Genomic DNA, 20,082 nt, shown 5'->3' on the forward strand with positions numbered 1-20,082 from the left:
CAGCTAACTTGACAGCTGTCAAACTCTTCAATACTTCCTCAACAGGCTCCCGGGTCCAGGGGGGTGAAACTTTCAGCTCCCAAAGTTAATCTTTTATCCTCCAGTAAAGTTTTCTTATAATGTCAAACCGTGAAAGTTAAAGTCTTTTAGAAAAAAAAAAAAGAAAAGATTCTCTCGACCTTAGATAGCCAGTCTTTTGCTTTAGGTTGTTTACAAAGGGGGGGGGGACTTCCTTTTTAACCCTTCCCCGCTCGTTCCTGATTCAACAAAAAAATTTTAAATTCCAATTTCCGTACTACTTACGGGTTGTTACTTTAAAGTCCAATTGTTCCAAGGAAAAAGTCAGCGCTCTCCGACAATGGCTTGCGGCTTCACTCCGCAGAAGGAGCAGTCTACTCACAGCACCGCGCCGCACCCCGTCCCCGTTCCGGAGCCTTTAAAAAGGCTCCTTCGCAGCTTGGGGGGGCGCAAATGGTGCCCGCCGAGTCACCACGCTCACAGGCATCCGCACCTGTGATTTTTGAGGGTCCCTGCATCGCCGCCGCGGACAAGACCCGATCCTGCGGAGCCGATTCCCTTCGGAGCTCGGAGGGAATCCTCCATTAGTCGATGGCGCTAACCCGGAAGTCCCCACACTGGTTCTTTCTTGTAGCCAGCCTCAGATTTCTCCATCCACACCCTGCTGGCCATTCAAATACAAATCACAAGACCTCAGCCCAGATCAAGCCACAGCACCCATCCCGTCAGATTCCCATTGCTTGGAGCCACCCTCAAGCCTCCCATCACCGGGAGAAATCCATCTCTATATAATTTATTAAATTATAGGTTGTCACTGGAAGAGGACAGAAGAGCCCAAACCCAGGAAAAACCCCAGGAGCAATCTATTCCACCTCCCTGCCCAGAGGTGAGGGCCTAAGGCACGCCCCCTATTGGTGACCCCGGGGGAGTTCCTAGTTGATGTGCATCAGCAGGACTCCCCCTACTGGTGATTAACCCTTCCCGGACTTCAAGCGGATGGGCTGAAGCCGAATATAGTCGGTTAGGACCAATGCCTAAGCCAGTACCGTTCATCACCTGTAACCAATAAAGTTGTGGCCTTATTTAGCCCATTAACCTTAATAATTGTGTCATGTGTCTTTATTTCCACTGGGGGGGGCAGGAACTCGCCACGCAAGCAGGACATTTGCGGGGGGGGGGGGTGTTAGCAATTCTCTCCCACTGTTGAGCCCCAGGCAACTAGTATTCACTCTGGAGGTGCCATCATGACTAGTAGCCACTGTTCACCTTACACCCCACGCATTTGCCTAACCCTCCTTTTACTGTTATATCACATTTATATTCTACCTTGGCCTCCCCTCTATTTTATCCTCAAAACTACCGGTATGCTGTGAGGTACACACTGGTGTTAAGTTCATCATCATTTCAGGACAGACTGCTAAGAGAATTTTGCTCCCAATCTACTGGTAACTTTTTCCTAGTCTGACACTCTAACCATTGAGCTCTGCACGTGCTCAAAGCAGGCCTCGCTTCAGCCAGCTCCAGCCACAGTTCAACCTTCCTCCTCACCACCCACCCCCACCCCCGGGACCAAACAAAGCAACCGCTGGAAACATGTCCAAGTCGGGGAGATGTAGGTCGTGGGAAGCTATTTCCTCTCAGGGTTCATCCCCCGCCCCGCGAAAAGCAACAGCCCCCCCTCACCTCCAGCTCTTTGAAGAAGATGCAGCTGCGTGCCCACTCCACGATGGCGAAGAGGGTCTGATCTGCCATCTTACACATGAGGCCAAAGGCGCTGAGCTTGTTGTGGAGGCCCTTGCTTTGCTCCTCCTGCAGGCAGGACAGGATGCAGGCCTTGACTTGCGCCTCGTCGGGCTCCTGCTCCAGCAACTTCAGGATCACGTCGGGCATGTCGGCCCCAGTGGCTGGGGAGCCGCCGCTGGGGTAGACCTCTGGGTAGGGGTACGGCAGGGCTGCCTCGTTTGGATGCATCACGTATGGGTCCGGGAACTCGGACTTGATGGCCCAGCTGGCGAAGGGCGGGTAGTGGTAACCCGAGAGCGGCCCGTGACCCGAGGGCACTGGCATGGCCAGCGCGGGCGTCCCGTAGGAGCTGCACTCATAGTCGATGGGCGTCATGGCGGTGGAGCTGCTTATCCCGCTGCCACCGCCACCGCTGCCACTGCTGGAGCTGCTGCTGCTGGGCGGGGGTAGCCCCTTTGCCACCTCAGGCTGGTGGTGTTGGCTCAGGCCGTGCAGCGAGGCCGACAGCCCGCCGGACTCCGCCGCCGCCTGCACCGGGGAGACAATGGGCGGCTGGGCCGCCGTCTCCAGTTTGAAGCTGTTGGCGTGGATCAGCGCCTTCTTCTGCTGTTTCATGGCTCGGTCCTGCTTGTACATGGGCCTGAACCTGTTCCAGCCACCCCGCATGCGGTTGGCACGCACGGCTGGAGGGAGGAGAAGAAGGGGCAAAGGGAGAGAATAATAATAATAATAATAATAAATTTTATTTATATCCCGCCCTCCCCAGCCGAAGCCGGGCTCAGGGCGGCTAACAACAATCAACAATCAAACAATCAGATATTCACACATTCTAAAAATATTTCATTATAAAAATCAATTAAAATCAAATTAATGGCAACTAATTAAGCAAGATTCTAAGCAGGTTGCCAGAGGAGGGAGTCAGGCTGTGCCCTGACCAAAAGCCTGGTGGAACAACTCTGTCTTGCAGGCCCTGCGGAAGGATGTCAGGTCCCGCAGGGCCCTAGTCTCTTGTGACAGAGCGTTCCACCAGATTGGAGCCGCAGCCGAGAAGGCCCTGGCTCTAGTTGAGGCCAGCCTAACCTCTCTGAGGCCTGGGACCTTGAGGATGTTATTATTTGCAGACCGTAGGTTTCTCTGTGGGGCATACCAGGAGAGGCGGTCCCGTAGGTACGAGGGTCCTAGGCCGTATAGGGCTTTAAAGGTTAAAACCAGCACCTTAAACCTGATCCTGTACTCCACCGGGAGCCAGTGCAGCTGGTATAGTACCGGATGAATGTGATCTCGCAGCGAAGACCCCATAAGGAGTCTCGCCGCGGCATTCTGCACCCGCTGGAGTTTCTGGGTCAGTCTTAAGGGCAGCCCCACGTAGAGCGAGTTACAATAATCCAGTCTGGAGGTGACCGTCGCATGGATCACAGTGGCTAGGTCAGGGCGAGAGAGATAAGGGGCCAACTGCTTAGCTTGGCGGAGATGAAAAAATGCCGCCTTTGTTATAGCTGTAATCTGCGCCTCCATAGAGAGGGAGGTATCAAAGATTACACCCAAACTCTTAACGGACGGTGCTGGCACTAATTGCACCCCCGCAAGAGATGGGAGTTGCCCCCTCAATCCCATATCGTCCCGCCCCAGCCAGAGGACCTCTGTCTTCGAAGGATTTAACTTCAACCGGCTCCCACGTAACCATCCAGCCACAGCTTCCAGACATCTCGCCAGTGTATCGGGGGCCGAGTCAGGATGGCCATCCATCAACAGATAGAGTTGGGTGTCATCGGCATACTGATGGCAACCCAACCCAAAACTCCGGACAAGCTGGGCAAGGGGGCGCATAAAGATGTTAAAAAGCATCGGGGAGAGAATCGCACCCTGAGGCACTCCACACACCAAGGAGTGACGCGATGACAATTCCCCCCCCCCCCCAGGCGCCACCCTCTGTCCCCGACCAGAGAGAAACGAGCGCAGCCATTGAAGGACTGTGCCCTGGATCTCCACGTCGGCAAGGCGGTGGTCCAGGAGTTCGTGATCGACCATGTCGAAGGCTGCTGACAGATCTAGAAGAATCAGCAGCCCCTACCCGCCTCGATCCAGCTGCCTACGGAGATCATCTGTTAGGGCGACCAGAGCCGTCTCGGTCCCATGACCAGCACGGAAGCTGGACTGGAATGGATCCAGAGCAGATGTTTCATCCAGAAACCTACCAAGCTGTTCAGCAACCGCTCTCTCAATCACCTTACCCAGGAATGGAAGATTCGAGACCGGGCGGTAATTGGATAGATCTAAGGGATCTAATGATGTTTTCTTTAAGAGCGGACGCACCACTGCCTCCTTCAGTTCCCCTGGGAATAGGTGCCAAGGGACAAATTGATGATATCCCCCAGGGGGGCCCGCACCTCGTCTGGAAACGCTCTAATCAGCCATGACGGGCACGGGTCAAGAGGACAGGTGGTGGGCTTTCCAGCTCGGAGGAGTCTGTCCACATCGGCTGGAGATATCCGGTCAAAATGGTCCAATACTGGACCCGAGGACAGTCGAGGGGCCTCCAGTTCCTTTATTGTATCCAAATTGGCAGGGAGGTCATGGCGGAGCAACAGGACCTTCTCCGCAAAAAAGCTCGCAAATGCCTCACAGCTGTGTGTCAGATTGTTATTTAAATTTGGCTGTCCTACAAGGGACGTTAAAGACCGAATTATACTAAATAATTGCGCCGGGCGAGAGCTAGCGGATGCAATGGAGGCCGAGAAGTAAGACTTCTTAGCGGCCTTCACAGCCATCTCATAGGTTTTCATAAAAACCCTATAAGATGTTCTTGAGGCTCCGTCACGGGCACCCCGCCATACTCGCTCTAGCCGTCTGAGGTCCCGCTTCATTTTCCGAAGCTCCTCGGTAAACCAGGGAGCCCGGTTTCTGCGGGGTCGCAGAGGGCGCTTAGGTGCGATCTCATCGATGGCTGCCAGGAGCTGGGTATTCCAGCCCTCAACAAGCTCAGTCAATGAGTCGCCAGGGGGAGCAAGGTCCCGCAAGGCTTGACGGAATCTATCAGGGTCCATCAGCCTCTGCGGGCGAGCCCAAATCAGCTCGCCACCTAAGCAGGGTGGGGGTGGAAAGTCAATCCTGGCTTTCAGAGCGTAGTGATCAGACCATGGCACCTTCATCGAAGGAGACATGATCACATCTATACCGGCACCAAAGATCAAATCCAGCGTGTGGCCTGCTTGATGTGTGGGGCCCGAAACAAACTGGGAGAGCCCTAGTGTCGCCATGGAAGACACCAGGTCCAGAGCCTGTGAGGAGGGAGCAGCATCAGCATGGAAGTTGAAGTCTCCCAATACCAATAGGTTAGGGAACTCCAAGGCCCAGCCGGCCACCGCCTCCAGCAGGCCTGACAGGGTGGCTGCTGGTGCGCTAGGTGGCCGGTACACCAGCCAGACAGCCAATCTCTCCTCGGAGCCCCACACTAGGCCAACACATTCAATGCTGGGGATCGATGGCGATGGTAGAGCCCTGAAAGAACAATCTTCCCGGATTAATAATGCCACCCCTCCCCCCCGGCCCACAGTCCGTGACTGGTGGAGGACAGAGAAACCCGGGGGCGCCATCTCTCGTAAGGTAACAGTTACCACTTTGCGCACCCAGGTCTCCGTCACACAAGCCAGGTCGACCCCCTGCGAGGTAAAGAAATCTCGCAGGGTGGCGGTTTTGTTGCCTATAGACCTGGCATTGCACAACACCAGTGAAGGAGGTGAGTAATCCTTGCTCACCCTACCCTCGTCTCTCGGGATGGGGCGCAGATTGGAAGGGGTACGAGCATATCCGTATCTCGATCCCCTTCGCCTATAACATCTGCCCCCACCGCCATACCTCCCTCGCCCCTCCACGGTAGCAATCCCAAGCCTCATAATAACCTCCATTTAAAAAATAGAAAAGCAAAACAACCAAAAAACAATTATGCCCAAACAAAAACCAATCCCCACCTCACTCAATATCCCACCCCAAAACAAAACAAGATGAAACAAAACAAAATTACATAGAAAGCGGGGAAAAGGCGTCAGACAAAATCCGACCAGGAAGACCCAGTGTTATGTATTGAAGTTCTCACCCTGGCCAACAGAGGTATTGTGTATATAGTTTTCACTCAGGTCCACGTAAGTTAATTTAGGCGGGAAACCCTGGGCTGTTGTTGTTACAATGTTGACAGCCGGCTGCCTATAAAAGCAGGCCGGCTGAGCTGTTTGCTGTTCAGTTCAGTTCCAGCTTACTTATAAAGAACTACTTGGAGAAATCTCTGTGTTGTCTGCTATGTCCACCCACTATTTAATACTGGTGACGGGGATGGGATCAGATGGACATCAGAGCACAGCCACATTTGGACACTCACTGAGCAAAATCACTGAACAGAACCCAATTCAGAGCTGACCATACTGGCTAGAGCACTGTGTTCCATCCATCGCCCACCACATCGGCATCGGAACCATGGCTTCACTCGTGCCTCTACTGCCATTTGCCCCAGCCTCTGAATCATGGGACTCCTATCTTGCTCGGTTTGGCTGCTGCCTCCAAGCAAACGAGCTGACGGAAGGGTCAGAGGAGCGTAAGTGGGGGCTATTCCTCAGCCTCTGCGAGCCCGAGGTGTTCGAGACGGCCCGAGTTTTGGTCGCGCCACTAGCAGTCCAGGCAGCGCCATGGGACGTGCTAAAAGAGAAGCTAAAAAACCACTGCGCCCTGAAGCCATCCAAAGTTGCTGTCATAGTGGCATAGTGATTAGTTTACTAGGACCTGGGAGAGACCTGGGTTCAAATCCTCCCACTCGGCCTCGAAGCTCCCTGGGTGTGGCATTAGAGGCCAGCCCATAGAAACCAACTCCTAGGGGTCGAGGTCCCTTTGCCCACCCCCTAACAAAATATTCGAGGGGGACAGTTCCCCCCCCCCCGGTTGATGGGCATTGCTACTCAAGTGATGTGATGTGTGTGCAGGAAGGGGCTTACCTGCCCTCCCACAATATTTCATACAGGTTTGCCCCCTGGACCAGTCACTGCTTGTCACCCTAGCCTACCTCACAGGGTTGTCGTTGGGATTAGATTGCGCCACTCTGGACGCTACGTGGATGTCACATTGAGCTTCTCCGAGGAAAAGAGGAGATATAAATGCAAGTAATGAATGAAAAAATAGCATCCAACCAGGGAGTTGTGTTGGAATGTGTGCCCCTCCTTCTCTTTCGCTCCCTTTTTCGTGCACCCATTTGCTCCACGCAGAATAATAGAAGAACATAAGAACGTGGGGCAGTTGCCTTTTGCCAAGTCAGAGACTCCTGGTCTATAGAGCTCGGAATTGTCTACACTGACTGGCAGCATCTCCTCATGAGTCTTCTCCCAGCCCTGCTTGCTGGGGATGTCCCTGGGGACTAAGCCTGGGACCTTCTGAACTATAGCCCTTCTCCGCCCCTCACGGCGACCCCTGGTGGATAAAGCCACGTGAAGGCCAGTTGCAAGGCATCAAAGGGTATGGGCACTCTGCATGCACTCAAAGGCACTGCAATGGTATTGCTAGAGAGTGTTGCGATCGGAAAGGGAGAACCCTGTACCTCTGCCACCTTAAGCTCCTTGGAGAACGAGGTGGGATATAAATGCAAACAAAGAAATATTTTGGACTACAACTCCCATCAACCACCATCAGCTGGGGCTGAGGGGAATTGTAGCTCAGAAACCTCCAGGATGAGGCCCAAGGTTTCATCATACCTGCTCCGCCAAGGCACAGAACAGAAGAATCTGGCGGACACTGGTGGGGGTTCTAGCTAAGGGTCCATCTAACCCACCGGTATTGTCTGCTGTGCTGGCAGCAGCTCTCTGGCCAAGGGTCCTTTTAAGGGGGGGGGGGTGCCAGGGATTGAACCTGGAGCCTTTGGCATGCAAAGTGGGGGCACTTCACCACCGAGCAGATCTCCCCCCCCCCATGGCGCCTGCTATCAGAGGGGTTCCAGCCAGCCAGGTTCTGCACAATGGGCGTGCCCAATGGACTCCAGTGAGTCGGGACCGTGGCCGAGACACTCGGTACTGCTCAGGATAGGAGGCTATTTCCTTGCAACGGTAGAAAAAGCTGAGCACCTGCTAGAATAAATGTCCGGACTGCTGGGATTTAAACAAAAAAGAAATCTTAATATTATTTTTATTCCTTTCCCCTGGGATCTTTGGAAAGGGAAGTGTCTGCTAGGGTTAGAACTTTTTTACAACCTCATGTTCCTGTAGCTTAGTTAGATGAACTTTTGCCTAAAAACAAAGGAATGAACTGTCATTTCCAAACCTTTTGAAAAAAGGTCACCCTGAAATCAATACATCGATATTTGTATATGTAACTGTATAATGTATTATGCATAGCATGTATACAGGAAAAATAGAGCTTGCAAATTTTCTAATACATGTACAATGTTTTATACATGGTTCATCACTTCTATTGCTGAGAATAAATTGAGGATCTTGTGCGACATTGTAATGATTATGATTATGATTATATTTATACCCTGCCCATCCAGCTGGGTTTCTCCAACCACAATTGTATATTGCCACAGAAAGAAATATTAAAAATTAAGAAGTTTAGTTGTTTGCCCAAAAATCTTTCCCTATAGACCAATATTTGGATTCTTCTTGAACATTCGCCACAGTTTTAGGAAGTTCCAGGCAGCTGTAAAAGTTATAAAGAGTTCCATGAAGTTTTTAAAAGTGCTGATAGTTATGAGTAGTAACTTTACATATACAGTGTTTCCAACTTTTCATTTCAGGGCAACCTTTTTCCATAACTGAGAATAATTAGTCCCTTTTTCAGTGTTTTTAAGCAAAAGTGCATCCCATTATGATACAGGAAATTGGTATACCCCTAGTGCCCAAACAAACACACAGACACGCCTTCTTGGCACTGCCTGCTTTCATCCACATGCCTTGGGATATGTGTAGAGGGTGCTTCTGAGCATGTACAAAGTATCTCCCGCACACATACACGAAAACCCTATCTCCACTGGCTTATCACACAGCTCACCCATAAGCATGTCTGAGTCTGTATGTGCAACTGGAGATGGTGAAGGGACAATCACCCTTAACAAAATTTGAAAATTACAATGGGTAGAGCAGGGAAAGGATTAGATTTTAATTATACTCTATATTGTTTAATGTAGGTTATCAATGGATCTATGGAACCCCTCAAAAAGATATGGGAACTATATATTTGCACACAAATATGGGGATATTTTGGGAAGGACGGGAATAAAATTTGGGAATCACAGTTCTTAAAATCTGCTTCCAGATTTCTTTGGGAAAACTCCTTGAAATCATTTCACAGATGGTATTGCACTCCTTTGCAAATGTCAAAAGTATTTCCTTCTTTATCACCTACTAGTTGGAGGGACTGCAATAAACTTCGTACATATTATCATTTACTGTAATTTGGTGCAAGATTTTTGGAATTTATTCTTGACATGAATGATAAATATTGCTAAAGAAACTATTGTTCGTTGCCCAAAATTAATGTTACTGAATATTTTTGATGATACAAATGTAAATATATTGTCAAAAGAATTGGTCTTATATATGACCTTGGCAGCATGAATAAGACAGTTTGAGCATATAATGCCAACTGTGGCTCAACTGGCTGCCACTTAGTTTTCAGGCCCAATTCAGTGCTGGTTTTGACCTATAAAGCCTTAAATGGCTCAGGAGCACCACTCCTCAAGGGATCCATAAGCTCTGAGGCCCTTTTTCATGTGGCCCCTCCACGAGAGATCCAGAGGGCGGCAAGATGAGAAGTGGCCTTTCCTGTGGTGGCTCCCCACTTGTGGGATACTCTCCCCATGGGGGGCTAGCCTGGTGCCATCTCTACATATCTTTAAGTGCCAGGCAAAAACATTCCTCTTCAGCCAGGCCTTTGGCTAATTTTATTATGTTTTTAGATATGCTGTAAGTCACCCAAAGTGGCTGGGGAAACCAAACCAGATGGGTGGGGTATAATTATCATCATCATTATCATCTGTGGCCTTTTAAACTGTGGGGGGACATTGTTTTTTAATTGTTACTAAGGGATGTATTTTTTGTGATTTTATATTGTACACTGCCCTGTGATCCTCGGATGAAGGGCAGTCTAGAAATGTAATTAATTAATTAATTAATATTAATAATAATAATTGCAACTCAGTGGAACACAGCCCAAAATCTTACACTGGACACTTTGTACCACACACTCTGGAATACAGCTTTAATGGAGAGAAGCACACATATCTGAGATTTTGAAGACGAGTAGAACCTCCGGACACTTTATATGATTTGGCATTCCTTTATGACATAGGCAACAGAACCATCATTTTCAAGACAACCCTCATCGCAAGCCTGGCAACTATGGAACTAGCCTTAATGATCTGATAAAATTGGTAGTCTTTACTTGGGTTTTGTTCGGGGGAAGCCAAAGGGTCGTCTAGCCCAACCCCCGCAGTGCAGGAATCACAACTACGGAACCCCTGATAGGTGGCTCTCCAACCTCTGCTTCAAAGCCTCCGAGGAAGGAGAGACCATCACCTCCCGCGGGAGACCCTTCCACTGTCAAACAGCTTTGGCTGTCAGAAATTTCTTCCTGATGCTGAGTCTGAATGAATCTCCTTTCTTGTTGCTTGAAACCATGGGTTCGGGTCCTACCCTCCGGAGCAGGAGAAAACAAGCATGGTCCATTTTCCATGCGACAGCCCTTTATGTATTTGAAGATGGCTCTCATATGATCTCTCTGTGTGTCTATTTTTATCTTGTTTTTATTATTTGAAACCCCAATTGGTTCCCGGAGACACGTGTCCTTCCAGACCTAGACTACTATGCTGTGGAGCAGCCTCCCGCGGGACCAGCGCCCAGCCTCGCCTCCTCCTTTCCACCCCATGGAGGAATTTGCTTTCACTTTATGTCTTTCAAAGCCGCTGCCCCATCCTGCTCTCCAAGCTGCCACGCCGCTGCAAGCTACAGGCAGCCCTCAGCTCTCCAAGGCAGGAAGGTACCCACGAACAAGACAGCAACCCGCAGCGGCAGCGGCAGCGGAAACAGAGCTGGAAAGTCGGGTTTTAAACTGGGAGTACCAGCAAATAGTGTGCATTGAATTGGTACTGCCGCTTTTTAATTGCTAGACTCTAAATGGGAAATATACCAATCTTCAGCTCACTCAGTGGAAACAGAGCTGGAAAGTCGGGTTTTTTTCAGGACTTCTCCAGCAAAGCGCACCGAGCATCAGGAATTGGGCCTGGGCAATGAGACGTGAGGAGGGACTTCTGTCAGATTTAATTATCGCCCTATTGCTAGCCCTTTCTCAAAGAGTCAGCATTATGACGCGGGGGGTGGGGCGGCGGGCACAAAACGCTCTTTGGACATAAGAGCGTCAGAAGAGGCTGCTCAGGCATTTTGCCTCAAGAACATAAGAGGAACCCAAGCGGGGGGGGGGGGGCATCCAGCCCCGCATCCTGTTCTCACAGTGGCCACCCAGATACCCCCATGGGAAACATGCAAGCAGGATCTGAGCACGTCTGAAAGCATTGCTGCCACTGATAGCCTTATCATCCTGCATGAATTCATCCAATCCTCTTTTAAAGCCTTCCAGGTTGGTTACCATCACTGGCTCCTGAGGAACCACAAGAATACTGTCATCATTATCCGACTTTCCCAATGATAACGGCCTTAGGGGGCCTCCACTCAAATGGAACACTGAATTAATAGTAATAAGGATATTGTGGCTTGCAACTAAGCTTGGCAGCATACACAGAAAAAGCACTCAGCTCCTTTACATTTTACATGGTCTCACTTCCAAGAGTCCTTGCAGGGTAAGATCCCTGCCCTTCTTCTAGAGACCCACATGGGACACATGGAAACCCAGCAGAGGGAGAAGGGGGGGTGGAATACTAGGGGACGGGGTGGGTAGAGGGGAAAGAGGCTAAAGATATAAAGGAAGCACATCTAGAACATCTCAAAAAGTCTCTTTTAAACCACCTGGCACTGTTCTTTGGGTGGACGCTGTGTGTGGAGGCGCGCTCTTTTCAAAAACGCGCCTCCTGGCCAGGGAAGGTGTTGCATTCTAGGCAAGAAATGAATGTATACCTATATGTTTTGCTTCCCCGCCCCCTCAGAGGTAGAAAAGCAACGGGGGTTAAGAGGGGGAACGAGGAAGAAAATGGCTGGTAGGAGTCAAGTCACCAGTCCTTCCACCCACTCCCGCCCACGTCAAGTCTCACGTCCCCACATCTTGTTTGGGCTGGAGCAGAAGCCCTCTTGGCCTAGGTTAGCTCAGAGGCAGCAGCATCCAGGACATAGGCTGGATGTCAGGATCCCTCCCCCACCCACTTGGCAGAAGGCACTTTCCCGTCAGCACCTACCTTCTGTGTTGCAAAGACTCACCCCCTCCCGCCCGCCCAAGACTATGCCAACTGGAGTCACCTTCGAGTTTCATGCCCACCACAAGGCACTTCTGGAACCGGCAATAGGGACACCTCTTGCGTTGTGTCTTGTCGATCTTGCAATTCTGGCTCTCCATACAAGTGTAGTGCTTGTTATTCTGCACCGTTCTCTTGAAGAAGCCCTGAGGAGAAGAAGAAGAAGAAGAAGAAGAAGAAGAAGAAGAAGAAGAAGAAGAAGAAGAAGAGGAGTTTGGATTTGATATCCCGCTTTATCACTACCAGAAGGAGTCTCAAAGCGGCTAACATTCTCCTCTCCCTTCCTCCCCCACAACAAACACTCTGTGAGGTGAGTGGGGCTGAGAGACTTCAGAGAAGTGTGACTAGCCCAAGGTCACCCAGCAGCTGCATGTGGAGGAGTGGGGAAGTGAACCGGGTTCACCAGATTATGAGTCCACCGTTCTTAACATCTTAACACCACATCTTAATAAAATGTGCGGGGAAAGTGTGAGAAGTTCAAGGAGTTTGGAAGTGCGAAGAATTCCCCACAAACGGGGATCACAAGTGGGTCCCACACTCCTTGCCTTGAAGACCCCACCCTGCCCAAAGCAGCTGTCACTTGGGAGGAGAATTCAAAAATGCTCTCTGAGTATGCCCAGTGGAACTGTTTACGGGATCACCTCTCCTGGTATGCCCCGCAGAGGTCCTTAAGGTCCATGAATAATCATAGTTTAGAGGTCCTGAGTGTGGGATGTGAAACACAAGAGCAGTCAAGTGCAACATTCCTAGAGTGAACATGTTTACACATGGGGAGGGATGTTTGTCCAGCCAGCAGGTAAACTTCCTGTTTCCTTCTGGGCTGGGACAGACTTCCTCTGCATATGACTAGAGGTGGGTGTGGCCTCACCTGTGCAGGTAACGACAAAAGCACAGGGTAGGGCAGCCATCTCTCTCTCTTTCACCACATGCATCGAAGACACAACATCTACTAAGCCAAAGATGCCCTCTTGGCTTCCCAAGAGAGGACAAAGGGACTGTCTTCTTAAGAGATACAGTGGTACCTCGCAAGACGAATGCCTCGAAAGACGAAAAACTCGCAAAACGAAATAGTTTTTCGTTTTTTGAGTTGCTTCGCAAGACGGATTTCCCTATGGGCTTGCTTCGCAAGACGGAAACGTCTTGCAAGTTTGTTTCCTTTGTCTTGCAAGTTTGTTTCCTTTTTCTTAAAACCGTGCATTCACTTCTAGGAGCAACTCATAGCACGCGGTGTGGTAGCCTTTTTTGAGGTTTTTGAAGACTTTGGTGATTTTTGAAGCTTTTCCAAAGTCCGTGCTTCGCAAGACGAAAAAATCGCAAAACGAAAAAACTCGCGGAACGAATTAATTTCGTCTTGCGAGGCACCACTGTAGATTCCAAGTGTATGTTACTTCATTAAGCTAAGTCTGCCTTCTGGGATCTGAATGTGAACAGAATGTGAGTAAACTCTTTTTATACTTTTGTAAAAGACTGTGTTGTCTCTTCTATTTTATGAGGGAATAAGGCGAAATTACCAGAACAGTTATTATAGAGGCTTTAGCGAGCCTGAGCAAACACTGCTGTTGCAAACTTAAAATAAAGGGGAATGTGTTACTCTGCTGAAATTGGGGAACTTGTTAACACAAGTTGGATAAGGATATAATCAGACAATATATCCTCTCCTGCATCCCTGAACATTCCCACACTGGGCCCTAAGGAAATCAGATTATCCTCCACCAGGGCCAGGGCCTTCTCAGTGATGGCTCTGACCTGGTGGAATGCTCTGTCCCATGAGACCAGGGCCCTGCAAGCTTTAACTTCCTTCTGCAGGGCCTGTAAGACAGAGCTATTCCACCTGGCCTTTAATTTGAATTCAGCCTGATCTTTTATTCCCATCCCTTCCCTCCCTCTCCCCTTTTTATGAAGATTACCTGCTCTGGGATCCCACAGCTCATTCTCCCCTGGTCTCCTCGCTGGCCCAAATAGGACTAACTCAGCCAGCTAGCCCTGGTGATCATCTAATGTTTGTTGGATGGATTTCCCCCCAATTGATTTTTGAATTCTGAATTTATTGTTATTCACGTTTTGTACTGTATTTTAAGCTGTTTTTTGTTGCCTCAATTAAGTGTTTCAAATTAGTTGTTAGCCGCCCTGAGCCCAGTTTTCTGAACTGGGAAGGGTGGGGTATAAATAAAAATTTATTATTATTATTATAACTCTCGCTTTAGTACAGTAAATATGCCAGACCTTCCAGAGCAGAGCCTATGATTCTGAGGAACTCACGGTGAGCCTGACACAGATGAAGCTCGGGTGCAGGAGGGAGAAGACTGTACCACCTGAGGCCCTTCTTCGTTTGCCCCCTCCACTGGAGACCCAGAGAGCTGCAGTAGGAGAACGGGCCTTTTCAGTGGTGGCTCCCCGCTTGCTGAATGCTCTCCCCAGGGAGGCTCGGCTGTTGCCTCCAATACATATCTGTGGCGCCTGGCGAAAATGTTTTACTTCAGTCAGGCATTCAGCCAATTAACATTCTGTGTCCTTTTAAATGTGTTTAGATAGCTAGCTCTGCTCCTTGTCTCAAAACCCAGTTCCCTCTGGCGCTCTTTGGGACACAAGGGGGGCAACTGGGAAAGCAGCAGGGTGGAATCGGGAGACCTGAATATGTGTGAGAGTGTATCCCACTACACATGTACCAAAGCATTATGATCATCAACTCTGCTCTGGGAAGGGTGACTGTAACCATTTTTGCATCCTTTATCACAGGTATCTGAAGGACATAGGTATCTTCAAGGAACAGCAACACTGCAAAGGGGAGACCAACCTGGCCCCATCCGTGGGCCAGTCAGGAAGCAACTGCTCCAACACTTGCTTTCCTCTGCCTTCCTCCTTGTTTATTTCTTTTGTGCCATGTCTCTCTGGTGGTGAGTCTGTGGGCATAGACTGTTTTTCTCTTTACAGCTGATAGATACTTTGGGGCCCTTTGTAAGATGATAGTGATACTATTAGTAATCATAAATCCATTTAATTTCCCTCTGATTTCACAGTTAACGTTCTCTCTGTCTTTCGATCATTTTATTTGTGTGCTGCCTTTCCAAAGTTAAAACCATATTCAAGGCAGCTTACAACATGTAAAAAAAACCCACACAATTACAAACATTCCAAAGTAGTCATAAACAATAAACAACAACAACAACAACAACAATCTCTAAACAATACCACAACCCAAGAGTCATGTCCCCATATGCATCTGATGAAGAAGCTTATACCATGTTAATTTTTTTGGTCTTAGCAGTTCAGGAAAATGGAAATCTGCTTCATACCTAGGCAGAACTTTGGTTCACCTGACTCAACACTGCCTGTATGGACTGGCAGCAGAGCTCACAGGCAGGGGTCATTCCCAGCGCTACTTAGAAAAGCTGGAGATCGAACATGTGGCTTTTAAAATAAAATAATAGTTTCCACGTTTGGATGTTTGCTTATTATAAAGTACCTGTTGTAAATTATCACAGTTTGGAACTACATGCAGAAGACCACACATTGCACCAGGAGTGAAATAATATCATATCATATCATATCATATATCATATCATATCATATCATATCCACATGAGGCAGCTCAGAAATGGAAGAGGGAGACGTTTGAGCAAAGCAGGGATGGAGCAACGGTGAGAGGAGGAGGGAAATGTGGCACAACTGGGGAGAGTTTCAGGGCTGAGCAGGGACAATAACCAGAGCACCCTGGACCCAAGCACTTGATAGCAAAGGGTACAACTCCCACCACCCCTAACCAGTCCAGTGGCCATGCTGACTGGGGCAGAGGAGAATTGGGAGGCCAGGGACCCCTTTGGGGACCACAGCTCCAATATAATTAGCATCTAATCAAGCTGTCCCATTCTGGCCCCCACCATCGCCACCTCCCTGACTCCTATCAAGGAGGGGCGACAAGCACCCAAAACTCTGAGGTCCAGCTCCGAGGGCCTTCTGGCAGTTCCCTCACTGCGAGAAGCGAAGCTACAGGGAACCAGGCAGAGGGCCTTCTCGGTAGTGGCGCCTGCCCTGTGGAACACCCCCCCATCAGGAGATCAGTAATTATATAACATTTAGGAAACATCTGAAGGCAACCCTGTATAGGGAAGCTCTATAAGGTGTAATGTTTTACTGTGTTTTACTATTTTCTATATATATACTGAAAGCCACCCACAGAGTGGCTGGGGCAACCCAATTAAATGGGCGGGGTAAAAATAATTTTTTCTTATTATTATTCCAATTCCATCACATCACATCACCATCACCACCTCCACATAAGGAGAAGAATCACATTATATTGTGATTATTTTAAATAAAGCACATTTCCGCAAGTCATTTTGTCTTGTGAACTTCTGCACGCCGCCGATGACGTCACAACCTCAGGCAATTAAATAAAAAGATCTTCGACTCAGAACAGGGTGGGCGGCTCAGCTCCAGGGATGAATCCCTAGAAGAGGTGGCCTCACCCTGGGGAAAGGGAGCCTCAAGAGCGCACCTCTTCTCGGAATGCAAGATGGGCACGGTTCCTCGGTTGGCTCCACTGCCCACGCCCCCTCGCTTCAACCCCGGCACCTGTCTGCAGATACCCCATGCCCTGTGATATTCTGCCTCCTGGAATCTAACCTTCAGCCAGGATGTTAAACTGCAAGAACCACGGGGGGGGGGGGGGGAGTTCAGTGCCGGCTTACCACACAATTGTTAATTCTGAATTTCAGATTGTTGTAAGCCGCCCTGGGACCTACTGGTGAAGAGTGAGCAATACATTTAATAATTCTAATTATAATTCTGAAGTGTAAGTGAAGGAATACACTTTTTCCAGCGAGAGACTGAGACAGGGTGGCAGATGTTTCTTAAGACTAGAGTTTCTCACAGGACCTAAGTGGCAACCCACCCACCCCCGCAAGGCGCTTAGGGCATTATCAGTCCCCCAGGGAAAGCGCATCTCCCTTTCGCTGGTGGTGAGGGTAGGGGCGGCCGGGCCTTCAAGCTGGAGCTGCCGATTCCCCCCCCCCCACACACACACATGATGAGGGGCACCTCCGGAAGTTTGAAGAGACTCCATGGACCTTGCCCTTCCTTTGTGGGAGCCTCAGGACAAATGTGACAGACATACCCCAGACACATCCTGGTAAACTGAGGCTTCCTTCTTTGGGCCTCTCCCTCCCCCACCTTCCTTGATCCTACCATTAAGGTGGGAATCTCAAAAGCACCGTCTCAAAACAAGCAAGCAAGCAAGGAAAAACACCTTTAGAGACAGCAAGGGAGGATGGGGGAACTGGAAAGAAACTAAACCGAACTGAACGAAGAAAAACAGAATAATGTCTTCCCTCACCCGGCAAATAAATAAATCCACAAAGCAGAAAAATGACCAAGAACAGACATTTTTATTTTATTATTATTATTAATAATAATAATAATACCCCGCCCATCTGGCTGAGTTTCCCCAGCCACTCTGGGCGGCTCCCAATGGAGTGTTAAAAACAATACAGCATTAAATATTAAAAAACTTCCCTAAACAGGGCTGCCTTCAGATGTCTTCTAAAAGTTGTGTAGTTATTTATTTCCTTGACATCTGGTGGGAGGGCGTTCCACAGGGGGCGCCACTACCGAGAAGGCCGCCTGCCTGGTTCCCTGTAACCTCACTTTAAAGGGATGCCCTTGCTGGGTGTCATCATTTGGTGGGGGGGGGGTGGAGGGCAATATTCGCCTCATTCCCCCCCCCCCCATTTCTCCCCTCGACTCCAGGGAAAGAGGCGCGCAGGGTCCTTGGGCGTCTTTCGCGCAGCCATATATTTTCCCGCGCCTAAAAATATACAAGGCACTTTCTTGGAAAATAATTGCCATCACATCCACACCCCGACGTGCACATGCTGCTCACCGGAAAGCGTCCCCAGATCCCCAACCGCCAAACGCTCCCCTAGGTTCAGTTTTTTAATAATATTAACTGCTAAGACTTGCGGTTCCCCAAAAGACGAATCTCCTTCATTGAATCACCTTTTGAGAACTCCAGACCGGGATGCATTTTCCCGGACACATTTCCTGATCGAGTCGCCCGCAAACCAGTCGATTTCGTTTATTCCGGAAGCATTTTATTCATTCTCAGATAAGATTTCCAAAGAATTCCTACCGCACATTTTTCGAAAAGAGTTTTAGGGACGAAAAGGCCGCGCAGGGGAAGCATTTGCCCCCCCCCCCGGCCCCCCCCCCCTCCCCAGAACAGACTTAGGGAACCTATCGCTCCTGAATGGGAGTGACATCAAATCGGCGTTACATGCGATTTTGGGCGCCGGATCACAGACTCCTTAAAACTCGCGATCCGTAAAATCGGGGTTCGAAGAGAAGTGATAAACATTCGCAGTCCTCCTGTGGCCTCTAAAATATCACAAATGATCAAAAACAAAAACCCCAAAGGAACTGAGGCCGTATTGTGGGTTCTACAGGGCGAGTGTTGTGGGGCTGCGCTACAGAGATGGGCCCGAGAAAATTAAGATGAGTGACGGCTTCTACAGGTCGAAATATGTACCGGGATTTTCAACAGAATATGGCAAAAGTTCTGGGGTTAATGAAATACTGTTCTGAAGCGCTGGGTAATCCAGAGTTCGATGTGGATGGCTTGGTGCTTAAGAAAAATATATTTAACAATAATTTTGGAGCTATTTTAATCAATATAATGATTTGCATTTATGTTGCTAATATTAGTAGCATGGCTTAATTTTAATGATTATTTTTAATAATACTGAAGCAGTTATCACTATTTCATATAACCATGAAGCAGTGATAGCGATAATAATTCAAATTTTGTTTGCATCCTAATTATTTCCTTTTCAATCCTGTACTCACCGTTTTGCCCTGCAAATATTTGTAAACCCCATCCCTAGCCGAGAGATGAACCTCTTTTAAATACGCACGTCCAGCGTCATGTATTAAAATACGCCACCATAATTTTCTGCACTGACGGTTTTGCTCCGGGGTGTTTTAGGGCGCTGCAGTTAAGAAGCCCAGGGCGATAGCCAATTTTCAATGCGGCATTTATTATGATAATCCCATCCGGGGGTCATTATTCAGTCGGCGGGTGGAGCGGAGTTCATTGGGGCAGGGGGAGCCTGCATTTTTTTTAAAGAAGGGCATCCGACCCCACAAGCCCACGCTGCTGCCCTGAAACATTTTTGGGGGTCCAAATTTGGGGATCCCTGATCTCAAACCTCTTCCCTCTCTCCTTCCTAAGAAGAAGACCACTTTCTCGACTGTGGAAGGCAGTCCCGAGCGGGTCGCTGTCCCTCGACGGCCGGCCCTTACCTTGCAACTCTCGCAGGTGAGCAGTCCGTAATGGTAACCGGATACCTTGTCCTCGCAGACTGGGCAAAGCTCGTCCAGATCATCGTCGTAGGAGAAATCCATCATCTCCTCTGAAAGTAGGAGAGCCGGGCAGCGTCTGAGCCTTAATCGGCGGTGATGGTGGCGGCGGGTCCGGGACCTAAGGGCGGACTGGCAGCAGCACCGACCGACCGACCGATGGGCAAGGGAGGGCAGCCGCCTTTATAACTAGGCGGGGAGGCTGCGCTAGCCCAGTCTCTTCCACCGCCTCTTGAGGTGGGGGGGATGGGGGTGGGCGGGAGTAAGAAGCGCCCAGCCAAGGAAGGAGGGCGCTGGGGAGTGGAGAGTTAGGGCTCCATTATACCCATGGGGTGGGGCGTCGGGAGTCAGAACCCCCACCCACCCGATGGGGGCAGTGCTTCCCCCCCCCCCGCCTTTTGAGCAGATCTCCGCTTGCCCCACCTCCTGGCGCAGCCCGAAGACGAAACGTCCCATCCTCATCAGCCCAGCTGGAGACTGGCTTCCATGCACTTGAGGCCCCGACGGGGCGCACTGGCTACTCAGGAGCAACAGTGGAG

The 20,082-nt window shown here is 49.6% G+C and overlaps 1 protein-coding gene across 1 annotated transcript in view; it reads right to left on the reverse strand.

The window, feature by feature from the left end:
- Nucleotides 1-19,591, reverse strand: part of NR5A1 (nuclear receptor subfamily 5 group A member 1) — a gene marked incomplete at both ends in the record, with an annotated part of 49,063 nt that extends 29,472 nt beyond the window's left edge. The window contains 3 exons of the mRNA XM_081846631.1: nt 1,702-2,444; nt 12,195-12,336; nt 19,487-19,591. Of these exons, the coding sequence (XP_081702757.1) occupies nt 1,702-2,444; nt 12,195-12,336; nt 19,487-19,591 (990 nt within the window). The remainder of the gene's footprint in view (nt 1-1,701; nt 2,445-12,194; nt 12,337-19,486) is intronic.
- Between the last annotated feature and the right edge of the window lie 491 nt (nt 19,592-20,082).

This window comes from Podarcis erhardii, assembly GCF_964252035.2.
Source record: "Podarcis erhardii genome assembly, chromosome: W".
Lineage (NCBI taxonomy): Eukaryota > Metazoa > Chordata > Lepidosauria > Squamata > Lacertidae > Podarcis > Podarcis erhardii.